Consider the following 17869-nt stretch of genomic DNA (forward strand, 5'->3'; position numbering starts at 1 on the left):
AAAAGTCTCCACACAGAGAGAGACGGTCAGTGTGAACAGAGATCAACTACAGAACCAACAGAACCTAAACCAGTGGAACCATCAGATCTGAGCTCCTCCTCCTTCAGTCTGCTGATCCGTGAGTTTCATCACTCAGACATTCCCAGTTCCTCCGTTACTGAAACCAGTTGGGCTGAGAGAGAGAGAGAGAGAGAGAGAGAGAGAGAGAGAGAGAGGGAGAGAGGGAGAGAGGGGGAGAGAGAGACAGGAAGGGAAAGAGAGAGAGATCATGGACAAGTGAGTACTATATTCCAGTATATTAGATTGTGTTGCTGTATATTAGATCGATCGATCCTTATTGTCTTTGCGTGTTCGAACAAAATTCTGTTGAAGCAATCTCATCTTAGCAGCTTCTAGTACCAATAAATAGAGTAAAGTTTATTTCACAGAGGTCGTTGGTCACCAGTTATTGCACTTAAGCCACGAGAAATGTTCTTACTCATAATCTAAAAAAGATACTTAAATATAAAATATAAACTTTAATATAAAATATATTAAAAATATATTTAAAAATTCGTATATAGCAGTAAGACAAAAAACAGAAGTTATTGTTATGTTGTGTAGATGTGTACTTTTGATGTGTGAGTTGTGTTTGTACAAGTGTGTACAAGGGGGGGGCTAAGTGGCCCCCGTGGTGGTGATGGGTTTGTGCTGCTGGGCTTCTCGGTCTGCCTGAGGGGAGGGTGGTGAAGAAGGGCTTCCCGGGGTGTGAGGAGTCCTGCTGGATGTTTATGATCCGTTTGAGGAGACGCTGGAGTGGATGTTCAGCAGAGTGTGTGTTACAATATATATAGTACAGTATATACAGTTACTCTATTGTTTATACTTGATGTGGTCCGGCCTCGTCTGTAGTCTGTTTCTTTAACTAAATCCTGCTGCATTTACATTTATTCATTTCACTGACGCTTCTATCCAAAGCGACTTACAATGCTCTACATGTCAGAGGTCGCACGCCTCTGGAGCAACGAGGGGTTAAGTGTCTTTCTCAGGGACACAATGGTGGATGGGACACAGTGGGGGATTGAACCCGGGTCTCTCTCACACCAAAGGCAGGCATCTTATCCACTGCTCCATCAGCACCCTGCTGCCTCTGATCTCTGATCTCTGATGAAGCTTCGGTCTGGGCTGATTTTACCACCTGCTTTGTTCACTGATCGTAGTCCACATGTGGGTCACGTTGAAAGTTCATGACTGAGCTGTGACTCTGAGCAGAAGTCCGATTTCTGACTCCAGTTCACCTCCGGCAGCATCTTTGCATCCAGCTCTCCAGCGCCCCCCTGAGGAGGCTGTTTTTCAGAACACTTTTTTCTGTCACTTTATTTTCACGTTTTGATGCTTCATGACTGATCAGTGTGTCAGCAGTGGAAGAAGTCCTCAGAGTTTTTACTGAAGTAAAAGTATCATTACCACAGTGTATTTAAAACGTTACTGCAGTAAAAGTATTATCAGCTAAATGTACATTTACATATTATTATTACTGTTGTCTATGGTGGAGCTGATTTAAAGTCCATTTTTATTCATATACCCAATATCACAAATTTGCCTCCAGAGGCTTAGCTCTCTGATTCAATGAGGAAAGGAAGAGTGGCAGAGGGACCGTCTCCAGGACGGACAGACAGGAAGTAGATGTTGTGTCTTCAGAGCAGACCGACATAATAAAATAACATTGTGACCAATCATGATGACAAAGTTAGAGATAGATACATATATATATATATATAGTAACTTACAGTACTGTAGCGTCCCTCAAATTAGAAGCTCCGAGATGATAGCTGGTTTTGCTCGTTCCTTATTGCAGAACAAAATATAGGCTGCTATGGGCCGTAGCCAACGCCAAAAAACACTCTACTGTCACTAAGCGCTACACGCTAATGCCTCGTGCAGACTCCACGACTTTCAGCGTCAGCCGACCACGGTGCCGTTCACACTACACGACTTGCCGTCTTGTGACGGGAGTCTTGAAGTCGTCGTGGTGTTCACACTACGTGACTGATCGATGACGGGGGGTCACACGCTACAGGAGCTGACAGCGGCTGTGTCGCCCGACGCTGGTCTCCAAACCACGTGAAACAGGAAATGACGCGACCCTACACAGGAAACAGCTGTTTGTTATTCTAAAGACAATGACTCTGGGTGAAAGGATGGATCAGCACACGCAGGTAGCAGCAGTCTGAGCTACAGAGAGAGCTGCCTGCTCTCATTGGCTGGATGTGGATGTCGAGTCAGCAGACTCTTCCAGATATTTGGCAGGCTAGATATCTGGCTGGCGTCGGCGATGTGTCATAAATGTGTCGGAGAACTGTTTTGATGCGTCGTTGAGTAGTTCACACATAACGACTGGCGACTACCCCTGATCACAGGGGTTGCCGAGCAGCAAAACGCCTAGTGTAAACTAGGCTCTCCTTCTCAACTCTCCGTCCCCCTCCCCTTGGCTCACACGACCTCCCTTTGGCCCACCAGGAACAATAACAACCATCCCTCTTAACTCTCTGCCAATTACAGGTACGAACACAGTTGATTGACAGGCATCTAAACATATCGCACATTCACTGACAACCTGGATCATTGGAAAACAGAGTGCTTATGGTAAACAGCCCTTTCTGCTTTAGAGAAAGGTCTTACTTAACAATAAGTACCAACTAGTCATCCAGTCTCTTACAGTATATATGAATCAGGGTACTTACTTACAGAATGTAAGATTCAATTATATAATAACAAAAGGAATATAGAAGTAGAATAAGTTTGACCCATTAAAATAATAATTAAATAAAAAGAAGGAATTGAGCAAAGGGCAAAAGCAAATTATATTCAGACATAAGGATGCAGAGTTTCCTGGCGTCACACTTTGACCTTTTGTTTTAGTGCATTTCACAATGAGGAAGTGAAACAACATTTATTTAGTATTATGTAGTATATAGTATTTAGTTCTGATGATATTGTTAACTAACTGGGTTATTGTTACGGGGTTTGAAAAAGAAATCTATATTTATGGATTTACAGCCAATGACCATTTTCGTATGTTTGCGGTCGTGTCACAAGCATACCTTTCTTCCTTTCTACCTTTCTGTGGGTCTGCCGATCAAAATGTTACTGCCACAAGGAATTGTGGGACGGCATCATCTCCTTTCCCTATTGTAAAGGATGGCGCAGAGTACGCTATGTTAGAGGAGGTAAGAAAGGAGCACATAGAGACCTGGACCAGCTCTCATGGGGGCTGTCGCTCAGTCAGGAGCCTTCCTCTGGGCTGCAGCCTAAATCCTCTTCTCTGTTTAATTTAAGCTCAGCAGTAAACAGTTAGTGGTTAGCCAGATGTCCAGATGTGGGTAGCTGTTTGGTGATTGGCTGTCGTCACTGAGCTGTAATTAAACACACAGATTACAGAGTAAGTGTGCGTCGTAATGTATTTCTGTACTTCTGAGGACATTCGGCTCTTCAAAGGCTGTTTGAAGCTTCAGACCTTATCATTAATGTGTGTGTCTTCTTCGGGTCCGACGTTGTGAATTTGTATAAAGCTGGCTCGTGTTCAGACCAACATGTTAAATTACCCTCAGAGGAAGACTGTGTCCTGTTTGATCTCTCAGGTCCAGTTAAAATAGATCTCGTGTTCTCACGACATCTGCCACTGACTTCTTTGACTATTTACCTCAACATCTCATTAATTCATAAATCAATAATGATCTAATTTAGATATTTTAATGGGATGTTAAAGCCACAATAATGGATAAGTTAGTGAGCATTAACCCTTCACCACCGAACTCCACCATGTTGTCTACACATTCTGTGTGCTAGGGCCACCTTGTTTGCTGTCTCAGTGATACCAATGAATGTTTCTCTTGTGAACAGCGTGGCAGCTCACCAGTATGACAAAATGAACATGAAAGCAGGTCAGGGGTATGGCTAAGGTTAGGGACAGTAGCTCAGATACACTGACATTTCAATGATTGCTCATGATCAATTCTCCAGTCCGTGAGGGTCTGCATGCACCTCTGCACAGAAGGTAAAAAGTGTCAGAGACTCTGTACGTGAATGAGACCTCCTGATGCTATGAGCAACTCAAACATAAAATAAGACATTTTAATAAAATCACAGGGACAGATTTACAGTAGAACTGTTCAGCGTCTCTTCCTGCCGGACTGTTGCTGAGATTCATCAGTTCGGTTTGTTTTACTGAGAGAAAAGGTCAGGAGTGTCGGGAGGCTGCTGAGAGTGAAAGGGACAGAGGGGAGGGGCTGTTGTGAAACAGAGGTTACTGCAGTTCAAGTTGAGAATGTGTTCAGCTCTGAGCTATGGAGAAACCGAGGGAACAAAAACCCTTAAATGTGTTCGTTCATTGTGACCTCTTACCTCAGTGCACTGCTGCAACTTCCTGTCAGAAATGAAATTGCCATGTGGCCATCATTTTAAATCGGTGTCAGTTAAACATGACATGTTGCACAACTGCATCAACTTGCAACCCTCTCTATCAAAGGAGCAGAGCAGCTTTCAACACCAACAGATCAGATCTTCACTATCGAAAAACATCTGGAGGTCACAATAAACAGTATAACATCTGTTGAAAGCAGCAAAAGTCACAGATCACCACTACACAGAAACCATAGACAGGGACTACAGTTTGAGACTTAAGTCGCCCACACAGTGACCTTAGACTCGACTTGAGACTCGTCCTCAAAAGACTTAGGCTCCACTTGGACTCGAGGTGCGGGACTCGCGAACAATGTTTATTTTTAGGAAACGTCAGATGAGCTTGCTATTATTCCCCTCCCTGCGTTACCGCACGAGGGAGAGGACAACAAACAGCGGCAGCTGCTGAGCCATTCATCATAAACTTTGACATTAAAACTTCATCCAACAAAACAAAGAAGCGCTGAAACCAAAATATGTTAGTGAACATATTTAGCTTAGCAATGGCCATCAAACGTTAGCTTGCTTCTTGCTTTAGCTACGACCTACGAGAGGTTAGGCCCCACTGTCATTCCTTATGAAAAGATGAATGAGCGTTTGTTTACTTGCCAAACTTGTGGTGGACGATTAACATAATCATTAACGTCCCGCTGGCTGTCATCACGTTAATTATTAACACGGGCTGCAAACAGGTTACAGGTTTATTGTTGATCATGTAACATTAGTTTTAGTTCATTAATGTTACACTGAGAAAAGATGATGCAGTGCCCTCTAGGGTGCCCCAACGTTTAATTAAACATGATGCAGTGCCCTCTAGGGTGCCCCAACGTTTAATTAAACATGATGCAGTGCCCTCTAGGGTGCCCCAACATTCAGGGAAACATGATGCAGTGCCCTCTAGGGTGCCCCAACGTTTAATTAAACATGATGCCGTGCCCTCTAGGGTGCCCCAACATTCAGGGAAACATGATGCAGTGCCCTCTAGGGTGCCCCAACGTTTAATTAAACATGATGCAGTGCCCTCTAGGGTGCCCCAACGTTTAATTAAACATGATGCAGTGCCCTCTAGGGTGCCCCAACATTCAGGGAAACATGATGCAGTGCCCTCTAGGGTGCCCCAACATTCAGGGAAACATGATGCAGTGCCCTCTAGGGTGCCCCAACGTTTAATTAAACATGATGCCGTGCCCTCTAGGGTGCCCCAACATTCAGGGAAACATGATGCAGTGCCCTCTAGGGTGCCCCAACATTCAGGGAAACATGATGCCGTGCCCTCTAGGGTGCCCCAACATTCAGGGAAACATGATGCAGTGCCCTCTAGGGTGCCCCAACGTTTAATTAAACATGATGCCGTGCCCTCTAGGGTGCCCCAACGTTTAATTAAACATGATGCAGTGCCCTCTAGGGTGCCCCAACGTTTAATTAAACATGATGCCGTGCCCTCTAGGGTGCCCCAACGTTTAATTAAACATGATGCAGTGCCCTCTAGGGTGCCCCAACGTTTAATTAAACATGATGCAGTGCCCTCTAGGGTGCCCCAACGTTTAATTAAACATGATGCCGTGCCCTCTAGGGTGCCCCAACGTTTAATTAAACATGATGCAGTGCCCTCTAGGGTGCCCCAACATTCAGGGAAACATGATGCAGTGCCCTCTAGGGTGCCCCAACGTTTAATTAAACATGATGCCGTGCCCTCTAGGGTGCCCCAACATTCAGGGAAACATGATGCAGTGCCCTCTAGGGTGCCCCAACGTTTAATTAAACATGATGCCGTGCCCTCTAGGGTGCCCCAACGTTTAATTAAACATGATGCAGTGCCCTCTAGGGTGCCCCAACGTTTAATTAAACATGATGCCGTGCCCTCTAGGGTGCCCCAACGTTTAATTAAACATGATGCAGTGCCCTCTAGGGTGCCCCAACGTTTAATTAAACATGATGCAGTGCCCTCTAGGGTGCCCCAACATTCAGGGAAACATGATGCAGTGCCCTCTAGGGTGCCCCAACGTTTAATTAAACATGATGTAGTGACCTCTAGGGTGCCCCAACGTTTAATTAAACATGATGCCGTGCCCTCTAGGGTGCCCCAACATTCAGGGAAACATGATGCAGTGCCCTCTAGGGTGCCCCAACATTCAGGGAAACATGATGCAGTGCCCTCTAGGGTGCCCCAACGTTTAATTAAACATGATGCAGTGACCTCTAGGGTGCCCCAACGTTTAATTAAACATGATGCAGTGACCTCTAGGGTGCCCCAACATTCAGGGAAACATGATGCAGTGACCTCTAGGGTGCCCCAACGTTTAATTAAACATGATGCAGTGCCCTCTAGGGTGCCCCAACATTCAGGGAAACATGATGCAGTGCCCTCTAGGGTGCCCCAACGTTTAATTAAACATGATGCAGTGCCCTCTAGGGTGCCCCAACGTTTAATTAAACATGATGCAGTGCCCTCTAGGGTGCCCCAACATTCAGGGAAACATGATGCAGTGCCCTCTAGGGTGCCCCAACATTCAGGGAAACATGATGCAGTGCCCTCTAGGGTGCCCCAACATTCAGGGAAACATGATGCAGTGCCCTCTAGGGTGCCCCAACAAGACCTGGAGTAAACTCAGAAGCTAGAAGCTAGAACCAGAACCTCGGAACCAATCTGACAACACAGACACAACACAGACTGAGTCCAGCCTCTAATATAGGATTTTAAACTGCTTCTTCTGTGTTTCAGGTCGGCATGTTCTGTCTCAGGATGACCTCATGTCTGTTGTCCCTCCTCTTCTTCTTCCCTTTGGTGTCCTCCATCATGGCTGCCGCCCAACCTGCTGGCTGCAAAATCCGCATCACTGACAAAGGACTGGAGATGTGTAAATATATGGTTATGTAATTATAATCCAGAAGTAAACTAAGACCTGAACAGATATTAACTTCAAATTAAACCTGTGTAATCATAAAGCAGCTCCTCTGTTCTCCTGCAGCTCTAAGTTTTTGCTCTGGAGTCTAAAACCTGTGATGTGCTAAACCGGTCTGTTTAATAAATGTTTTATCTGAACTAGTTAAGTCTTCATTAAGGGCAGATGACATCAGTGGCAGCGTCCAATCAGAAACCCTCAACAACCTTGTGTCTCTGTTTCATTAACCCTTTCATCTGCAGTTGGGTTAGTTTGGTCTATTTGTATTTGTTCTGTTTAAAGTCCTGACAGTAAATTTTCTGTGTTTTTAGTGAAATTTGAGACTCAGAAGTTTGTTCAAGAGGAGCTCGGTAACATCAGTATGCCAGAGATGAATGGCAACGAAGGACGCTTCCAATACAACATCACTGAGTACTAATATTACGTTAAGGCAATACTTTAGAAGTGAATACTTAACATGTGTATTAATAGGTTCTCTTTCTCTCGTCTGTCATCAGTGTGAAGATAAAAGAGTTGAATCTTACTCATGCTGACCTCCAATTCATCCCTGAAGTTGGTTTGTTGTTCGATGTTCAGAACTCATCGATATCACTGAGTTTCCACCGACGGATCCTCTACTGGTTCTTGTTAGTTCTCCCACAGAACACTGACTTAACTCTAATCATTCTCCTATATAACACTAACTAGATTCTAATTGTTCTTATGTAGAACACTGATTAACTCTAATCATTCTCCTATAGAACCCTAATATAACTAATCATTCTTCTATAGAACAGTTACTCCACTCTAATCATTGTCCTATAGAACACTAATATTACTCTAATAGTTCTTCTACAGAACACAAGTAGTTCTTCTACATATCACTAATATAACTAATAGTTCTCCTAGACAGCACAAATATAACTAATAGTTCTCCTCTAGAACACTAATGTAATTCTAACGGTTCTCCTACAGAATACTAACATAACTCTAATAGTTCTCCTACAGGACACTAAAGCATTTGAATAGTTCTCCTATATAACACTAATATAACTCTAATAGTTCTCCTACATATCATTATTATAACGCCAATAGTTCTTCCACAGAACAATAATATAACTCAAGTAGTTCTCCTACATATCACTAATATAACTGTGATGGTTCTTCTACTCAACACTAATGTAACTAATATAATCTGACCTGTTTGAATCCAGATAGTTGAATGATCATATGATGAAGATGATGATGAGGACAGTCATCTTCCTGTCGGTGATGAAGTCTTGTTCTATCTCAGTTATGACACAGGAAACATCAACGCGTCGGCTGAAGGCGTGAACATCAACACGGTTCTGAATCTAATCAGAGATGATGAAGGACGACTGAAGATCAATAACATCACCTGTGATGCCAAAATTGACAAAATGAAGGCAAAGTTCAGCGGAACACTTGGGTAAACACACTGATGTACTAATCAACAATGATTAATGATTATTGTTAATAGAATTGATTTGGTCATCAATAATGATTACTGTTAATTACACCAATGTAATAATCAATAATGATAATGAATAAATAATCACTGATCAACAATTAACTATCAATAATATCTAATCACCAACATCATGTGACCTCAGAACCAATCAGGAACTGTCATCACGTGTATTTTGTTTCAGGAGAGTTTACGACTTCCTATCCAGTTTTCTGACAACAGGCATGCGCTTCCTCCTCAACCAAAAGGTCTCACACCTGTCTGTCTGTATGTCTGTCTGTTTGTCTGTCTGTCTGTCTCACCTGGCTATCCCACTAACCTGTCTCTGTCTCTCTGACCTGTCTCTTTATTAGATCTGTCCCGCTCTGGATCACGCTGCTCTGGTTCATGTGAACTTGATGTTGGAGACAATCCCAGTGAGGACGGAGGTCGATCAGTATATTGGGATCGATTATTCTCTGATTGATGATCCGGTGGTGACGTCCAGGAGCCTCGACATGCACTTCAGGGTCAGTCTCCGACACTGATGATCTTTTAGAATCTGGTGTAAGATGACAGTAACAGTGAGTGTATTGTGTCTGCAGGGTATGTTCTTCGACCTGTCTGATCAGAATGACACGTTAGTGAACTACGCCGTCGACCCGGTCATCAGAGAGTACGACCGGATGATTTACCTCGCTCTGTCCGAGTTCTTCTTCGACAGTGGGATGTTTGCTTACTACAGAGCAGGAGTCTTCCAGATGCATATCGTCAACGAGAAGGTCACAACCACCACAGACTACCAAAAATCACTACAGACCTCCAACACCCCCACAGACCTTCAAAACCATCACAGACAACTAAAAACCACTACAGACCTTCAAAACCACCACAGATCTTGAATACCACCATAGACCCTGAAAATCACCAAAGACTGCCAAAAATCACTACAGACCCCCAAAACTATCAGAGACCCTATAAAACCACCATAGACCCCCAAAACAACCGCAAGACACCACAAAGTCTTCCAGATAGTCCCCTGAACGCCATGCTCCTTCCCTGTAAACATAGACCCTCATGACGCTGACAGGACGCTGGTGCACTCTGGCTTCCATTTCCTCATAATATGACTGAAGCTCTAAAACAGATTGGACTGTAACCCTGAACCACCAAAGCAAACAGGACAAGGTTGCTCCTCAGAGCTGAACTGATCCTGTTCCTGTTTGTTGTCTCATCCTTCAGATGCCCAAAGACCTGGAGATGTTGTTGAGAACCACCTACTTTGGAACCATCATGATGCTGGTGAGCAGAACCACCACAGAAATAGTCACACAGTGGAGATATAGTAGAAAAACAGAGACAGCAGAAATAGCAGAGACACAGTGACATAAAGTTGAGACACAGTGGAAACAATCTATTTATTATTAGTCAGACTACTGTGATCTACTGATAAACTGTGTACTATTTAATTCTGCATATTATTACTGGGTATTATTACATAAGTACTGCACAGAGCTGTTGTACTTTATTATTGTAGTACTATACTACATATATGTTTTCTGGATAGAACCCGGTGTAGTACTGCAATACTATGTGTTCTCCCTGTGTGTTCTGGGCAGAACCCGGCTCTGGTGGATGCTCCGCTCTCTCTGCAGATCGCCGTGGTCTCACCTCCAAAAACCTCCATCAAGACATCCGGGGCAACAGTCGTCATGACAGCCATCATTAAGGTGATGCTGCTGCCTCCAAGTCAGCCTCCGGTCCAGCTCAGCAGCATGACCATGGTACGCACACACCAACCCAACCAGTTTAACCAGTTTAACCAGTTTAACCAGGTAGGTCTCCAGTCCAGCTCAACAGCGTGACCATGGTACGCACACACCAACCCAACCAGTTTAACCAGTTTAACCAGGTAGGTCTCCAGTCCAGCTCAACAGCGTGACCATGGTACGCAGACACCAACCCAACCAGTTTAACCAGTTTAACTAGTTTAACCTGGTAGGTCTCCAGTCCAGCTCAACAGCATGACCATGGTACGCACACACCAACCCAACCAGTTTAACCAGTTTAACCTGGTAGGTCTCCAGTCCAGCTCAACAGCATGACCATGGTACGCACACACCAACCCAACCAGTTTAACCAGTTTAACTAGTTTAACCAGGTCAGCCTCCAGGCCAGCTCAGCAGCATGACCATGGTACGCACACACCAACCCAACCAGTTTAACCAGTTTAACTAGTTTAACCAGGTCAGCCTCCGGGCCAGCTCAACAGCATGACCATGGTACGCAGACACCAACCCAACCAGTTTAACCAGTTTAACTAGTTTAAACAGGTAGGTCTCCAGTCCAGCTCAACAGCATGACCATGGTACGCACACACCAACCCAACCAGTTTAACCAGTTTAACTAGTTTAACCTGGTAGGTCTCCAGTCCAGCTCAACAGCATGACCATGGTACGCACACACCAACCCAACCAGTTTAACCAGTTTAACTAGTTTAAACAGGTAGGTCTCCAGTCCAGCTCAACAGCATGACCATGGTACGCAGACACCAACCCAACCAGTTTAACCAGTTTAACTAGTTTAACCAGGTCAGCCTCCAGTCCAGCTCAACAGCATGACCATGGTACGCACACACCAACCCAACCAGTTTAACCAGTTTAACTAGTTTAACCAGGTCAGCCTCCAGTCCAGCTCAGCAGCATGACCATGGTACGCACACACCAACCCAACCAGTTTAACCAGTTTAACTAGTTTAACCAGGTCAGCCTCCGGGCCAGCTCAACAGCATGACCATGGTACGCAGACACCAACCCAACCAGTTTAACCAGTTTAACTAGTTTAAACAGGTAGGTCTCCAGTCCAGCTCAACAGCATGACCATGGTACGCACACACCAACCCAACCAGTTTAACCAGTTTAACTAGTTTAACCTGGTAGGTCTCCAGTCCAGCTCAACAGCATGACCATGGTACGCACACACCAACCCAACCAGTTTAACCAGTTTAACTAGTTTAACCAGGTCAGCCTCCAGTCCAGCTCAACAGCATGACCATGGTACGCACACACCAACCCAACCAGTTTAACCAGTTTAACTAGTTTAACCAGGTCAGCCTCCAGTCCAGCTCAACAGCATGACCATGGTACGCACACACCAACCCAACCAGTTTAACCAGTTTAACTAGTTTAAACAGGTAGGTCTCCAGTCCAGCTCAACAGCATGACCATGGTACGCACACACCAACCCAACCAGTTTAACCAGTTTAACCAGTTTAACCTGGTAGGTCTCCAGTCCAGCTCAACAGCATGACCATGGTACGCACACACCAACCCAACCAGTTTAACCAGTTTAACTAGTTTAACCAGGTCAGCCTCCGGGCCCGCTCAGCAGCATGACCATGGTATGCACACACCAACCCAACCAGTTTAACCAGTTTAACCAGGTAGGTCTCCAGTCCAGCTCAACAGCATGACCATGGTACGCAGACACCAACCCAACCAGTTTAACTAGTTTAACCAGGTCAGCCTCCAGTCCAGCTCAACAGCATGACCATGGTACGCAGACACCAACCCAACCAGTTTAACCAGTTTAACTAGTTTAACCAGGTCAGCCTCCGGGCCAGCTCAGCAGCATGACCATGGTACGCAGACACCAACCCAACCAGTTTAACCAGTTTAACTAGTTTAACCTGGTAGGTCTCCAGTCCAGCTCAACAGCATGACCATGGTACGCAGACACCAACCCAACCAGTTTAACAAGTTTAACCAGGTCAGCCTCCGGGCCAGCTCAGCAGCATGACCATGGTACGCAGAAACCAACCCAACCAGTTTAACCAGTTTTAAAGGTCAGTTACTTAAGAATCCAAACATCAACAGCTGTTTTCATTTTCATTCTGTTCTGCAGGAAACAAAGTTTAACGCCAAAGTTTCTATGACGGGAAAACGTCTGGCTATTCATGCTGACCTCCGCAGGTATGCACGCACACACACACACACCTACACACACACACACACACACAAACACACACACAGCTGGTCACGCTGGTTTGGGTCTCCAGTGCTGAAACCTGTTTGGACGTTAACCAACATATTAAACATACAGGAACTGACCGACTGGGGAAACCAAGAATACACTTCTGTCAGCCATCACAGCTAAATTTTAACTCATGGGGAGCTCCAGAACCCACAGCTCCAGAACCCAAAGCTTCAGACCCCACAGTTTCAGACTCCACAGCTCCAGACCCCACAGCTCCAGAACCCACAGCTCCAGACCCCACAGCTCCAGACTCCACAGCTCCAGACTCCACAGCTCCAGACCCCACAGCTCCAGACCCCACAGCTCCAGAACCCACAGCTCCAGACTCCACAGCTCCAGACCCCACAGCTCCAGACTCCACAGCTCCAGACTCCACAGCTCCAGACTCCACAGCTCCAGACCCCACAGCTCCAGACTCCACAGCTCCAGACTCCACAGCTTCAGAACCCACAGCTCCAGACCCCACAGCTTCAGAACCCACAGCTTCAGAACCCACAGCTCCAGACTCCACAGCTCCAGAACCCACAGCTCCAGACCCCACAGCTCCAGACTCCACAGGTCCAGACCCCACAGCTTCAGAACCCACAGCTCCAGACTCCATAGCTCCAGACCCCACAGCTCCAGACTCCACAGCTTCAGACTCCACAGCTCCAGACCCCACAGCTTCAGAACCCACAGGTCCAGACCCCACAGCTCCAGACCCCACAGCTCCAGACTCCACAGCTCCAGACCCCACAGCTTCAGACCCCACAGCTTCAGAACCCACAGGTCCAGACCCCACAGCTTCAGAACCCACAGCTCCAGACTCCACAGCTCCAGACTCCACAGCTTCAGACTCCACAGCTCCAGACCCCACAGCTTCAGAACCCACAGCTCCAGACCCCACAGCTTCAGAACCCACAGCTCCAGACCCCACAGCTCCAGACCCCACAGCTCCAGAACCCACAGCTCCAGACCCCACAGCTCCAGACTCCACAGCTCCAGACCCCACAGCTTCAGAACCCACAGCTCCAGAACCCACAGCTCCAGACCCCACAGCTTCAGAACCCACAGCTCCAGACCCCACAGCTCCAGAACCCACAGCTCCAGACCCCACAGCTCCAGACCCCACAGCTCCAGACTCCACAGCTCCAGACTCCACAGCTCCAGACCCCACAGGTCCAGACCCCACAGCTTCAGAAACCACAGCTCAAGACCCCACAGCTTCAGAACCCACAGCTCCAGACTCCATAGCTCCAGACCCCACAGCTTCAGAACCCACAGCTCCAGAACCCACAGCTCCAGACTCCACAGCTCCAGAACCCACAGCTCCAGACCCCACAGCTCCAGACCCCACAGCTCCAGACCCCACAGGTCCAGACCCCACAGCTTCAGAAACCACAGCTCAAGACCCCACAGCTCCAGACCCCACAGCTCCAGACTCCACAGATCCAGACCCCACAGTTTCAGACTCCACAGCTCAAGACCTCTCTGGCATGTTAAAAATGTGTATGTTCTTTCATTGTTCTTATGTTCTCCAGCACTTCTCCAGGACTGTTTTAGCCGGACAATCGAGTTTCTCATTAATAGTCATTAGTTGATCAGTCATCAGTAAAAGTGTTAAAGTGTTTTAGCTAGCCCAGGCTCAAGTTCCATCTCACTGTCGTCTTCTTCGTGTCCGCAGCCACGTTGGCATGCTGGCGTAACGTTAGAGGTTCCATTGGTGGTTTTCTTTCCACCTGCATTCTCATTATTTACAGCCAAACTTCATGAACAAAGGCAGCCTTACCTGGGACCTGAACTTGGCCTTCATAGACCTAACAAAAACCACCAGGCTCTGTGGAGCATACTATCAAGGTACGGCTGCCATGAGAAGCATAAGAAGGCTTCAACGGTATGTCGATCACAGTCTGAGCCCTTCACTGTGGAAACAGGGGTCAAACAGGGATGCACTATTGCACCCACAGTTTGCCATCTTCAATTGTTGCCACAGGGGATCCCAGTCCTGTACCGAATTGACACCAGGCTCTGCAACCTTAGTAAGTTCAAGGCCAAGAGGAAAGTCAGCAACACCTGATCGCGGCACACTCCGCAGAAGACCTACAGAGCTTTGCCAGGACATTCAGAGCCCTGGGCCTAGCATTAAACATCAAGACCCAGGTCCTACATCATCCTCCACCCAACCAGCCATTTACCCAACCAACAGTAAGAGTGGACAACACCGCTCTTGTAAATGTTGTCCTCTAACTTGGCAAATCTGACATCAACTCTGAGGTCGACCAGTCTGCTGGTTCAAGTGTCCTTGGGCGAGACCCAAAACCCCAGATTTCTCGCTGTTTGTTATTGATCACATCACTCTGACCAAAACGGTTTTCTTCTTTCAGGTTTAAAATCTTCTCCAATCAATCCGCACTGGAATCTCTGGCAGTAAGTGTCTTCTGTGTATTACTTCATCTTATACTACAAGTTACAACATTAACTAGATAGAGGCGGAGATACGAGCATTTACTCTGACATCAGGGCAGTAAGAACTCGTCTGTCTGTCAGCTGATTCCTCTGCAGGTTCCTCTGAAGACCATGTTGCAGATGTCTGTGGTTCCTTTAATCAACAGTAAGTGTTCAGCACGGTTTCTACTGTAACACATTGTGGCCCTGACGTTCTACAGACGTTCTACAGACTGTGTGTGTGTGTGTGTGTGTGTGTGTTCAGACTGGACAAAGAGAGGAGTTCGGATTCCTCTGGCTGATGGGATGGATTTCATTGAGGAGGTTGTTGAATATCACAATGTAAGTCTGTTTACACAAGTTTTTACATGTTGTACTCTGATTGTAAACGGTCTGTGTATTATGGTGATATACTCACTAAGTGCTGCCCCCTAGTTCTGACAGCAGTGTATTGATCTCTGCAGGGTTTCATCGTGATCGGAGCCAATCTTCAGTTCAGCAAAGGACTGAGAGAAATGATCGCAGGGAACACCGAGACAGAGCCAGAGACCACCACCGTCTAAATATATAGGAATAAACAGTATATACATATACACACACAATGTAAATATATATTACACTATGCGAACATCTATAAAAATATGTTAATATATACAATCACATCAGCAAATGACAGAGAAATGACGACAGGGAAGATCGAGGGAGCCAGACATCACCTCCTATTATATATATATATATATATATATACATATATATATACATATATGTATAAAAACACACATACACACTGGTATGTAGAATATACTGTATATATTGTGGCATACAACAACTGTCAATATGTGAAAGACTGTAGTACATCTACTGCATAAATATTAGTTATTAGTTATATTTGCATTAGTTTTAAATACACTGAGGAGGTATAACACTGAATCACAACATCATGTAGTATAACACCTCTGTGTTCCCCTCCAGGGGGCGTGGCCTCACCAAGTGGGTCATTCCGTAAACTGAGACGGTGCGTTCAGGTGCACTGACATAAATCCAATATCTGCCCATTTAATCCCAGTGTTAAACTGGGACCAGTGTGATGAATACTGAATGAACAGGTTGTAATGTCAGACCTGAACTCATGATGGACAGCTGTCAGTTAGTGCTGCAGGGTTCAGTCTTACCACACAGCAATTCACTGTGGGACAACATTAAATCACATGGACCTTTGTTGCTTTGTGGATCCTGGAAATCTCTCTGTTAACATTCAGAGTGTTGTATAAAAACTCATTGTGTGAATCTCTGAGCTGAATTTCAAAACACTTCTTTACATCCATTTTTATTTAGTGTGTTTCTTTCACCTTTAACCAACATCAGTGTACTGCTGTGAAATATGTCACCTGTGTGGTTACGCACATACGTGTTGTCCTCTTATCAGACAAACAAAACCAACCTGTTGTCATTCCCGGGCGCCGCATACGGACGCTTTGTCAGACCCCTTGGTATCATTTTTTGCCGCCCCAAGTACCTTTAGTGTTGTTTTTTCACATGACGCACGAAACGTCCAGTTAGACTTTCAAAATAAAGCTAATGGTTAATGTTGCAGTTTGATTAAGTTTAGGCAGCAGAACTACTTAGGTTTAGGAAAAGATCATGGTTTGGGTCAAAATAAGTACTTTACTTACGTCACTTAAATTAGCATCACTAAACAAGAGACAACTGGGAAATGTGGTTAATGTTGGGGAAAGATGGCGTCAGATGACCGTAAATTAAGAGTTGCTTACCATATTTATCATGCTGTGTGTGTGCTGGCTCTAACCAGAATCACAACAGGAAATATGAAGTATTATAAATAATCCTGAACATGTATAACACATCGATTTAGTGTTGTGGTGAAATTACAGTAAACCAGTGTGAACCAGACTGTTAGTGAGTCAAACATGTTAAAGTCATTGCACAAAGCCGAATTTTCAAATGTTCATTTCCCTGTAAGCTGGACTGTAACCATGGAAACATGACATCCAGACATAAACAAGCAGATAAAGGTGAGCGTGTAGGTGGAGTCAGGCCTGCAGGTGGCGCCCCCTTCAACCTGTCCACACCAACAGGAGCTCCCCTGTCTGATTACAACACCTGAACGTGTTCACTGCAGGATCACGTGGGATCCCTCCTGGGCTAGTCTGGGTTACTACATAAATAAAAACCTAAACTGTTGCAACAAACTGATGAAAATGATTCAGAAATAAATAGACCATGATGCTGATTTGTTAAAAGTCTGACTTCATGTTTGGTCAGGTCTGTACGACAAAGACGACAAGAAAACAACATTTTGATTGTTTTCTGAATGGAGTTTGGCTCAATCAGGGCTATGCTAACTTGTTCACACTAAAGTACATCGACAGCTGGAATCAAGTAACAGATATTTACAGAATTTACCAGGTAGTTCAGCTTCTTTACTTCCCTTCCTCCTGTGTCATGAGGCCCAGCTGTATTCTCAGGTCATACACAGAGCGGGAGTCATTACATAGGTGGTTTTTATTTTATTAGTTCATTAAATACAAACTCAGACAGAAAGTGTGTGCGCGTGTTTCATTCTCATCAGGGAAAAGAAACTTCAGCAATAAACTCATTT

General features: G+C 45.3%; 1 protein-coding gene and 1 pseudogene across 2 annotated transcripts; both read left to right on the top strand.

Annotated features, from left to right (window-relative positions):
• Positions 1 to 17809, top strand: LOC119886739 (phospholipid transfer protein-like). Of its 2 annotated transcripts, XM_038697668.1 has the most exons (15): positions 1 to 118; positions 7163 to 7298; positions 7655 to 7754; positions 7841 to 7969; positions 8617 to 8772; positions 8996 to 9059; positions 9165 to 9320; positions 9396 to 9572; positions 10033 to 10092; positions 10410 to 10574; positions 12694 to 12761; positions 15189 to 15231; positions 15352 to 15415; positions 15515 to 15591; positions 15714 to 17809. In XM_038697668.1, exons 2-15 carry the CDS (start codon positions 7169 to 7171, stop codon positions 15810 to 15812), a joined length of 1488 nt encoding a protein of 495 aa, XP_038553596.1. In that variant the 5' UTR covers positions 1 to 118; positions 7163 to 7168; the 3' UTR covers positions 15813 to 17809. The 2 variants fall into 2 exon arrangements, with proteins under 2 accessions (XP_038553596.1, XP_038553597.1); XM_038697669.1 differs by lacking the exons at positions 15189 to 15231; positions 15352 to 15415; positions 15515 to 15591; positions 15714 to 17809 and adding an exon at positions 12892 to 13063.
• The window catches only part of LOC119885755, an 11261-nt pseudogene continuing 10377 nt past the window's right edge, over positions 16986 to 17869 (top strand).

The sequence above is a fragment of the Micropterus salmoides genome, unplaced genomic scaffold (genome assembly GCF_014851395.1).
Source record: "Micropterus salmoides isolate LMB-PRFRI ecotype aquatic unplaced genomic scaffold, ASM1485139v1 Ms_hic_scaffold_4, whole genome shotgun sequence".
NCBI classification, from domain to species: Eukaryota; Metazoa; Chordata; class Actinopteri; order Centrarchiformes; family Centrarchidae; genus Micropterus; species Micropterus salmoides.

What these genes read in the sequence shown, in the direction of transcription:
- LOC119886739 (XM_038697668.1), top strand. Translation starts at nt 7,169, where the DNA reads ATGTTCTGTCTCAGGATGACCTCATGTCTGTTGTCCCTCCTCTTCTTC. An exon ending in AAGTTCAGCGGAACACTTGG is followed by an intron (nt 8,773 to 8,995) that starts GTAAACACACTG and finishes ATTTTGTTTCAG; the next exon opens with GAGAGTTTACGACTTCCTAT. An exon ending in AGCTCAGCAGCATGACCATG is followed by an intron (nt 10,575 to 12,693) that starts GTACGCACACAC and finishes TCTGTTCTGCAG; the next exon opens with GAAACAAAGTTTAACGCCAA.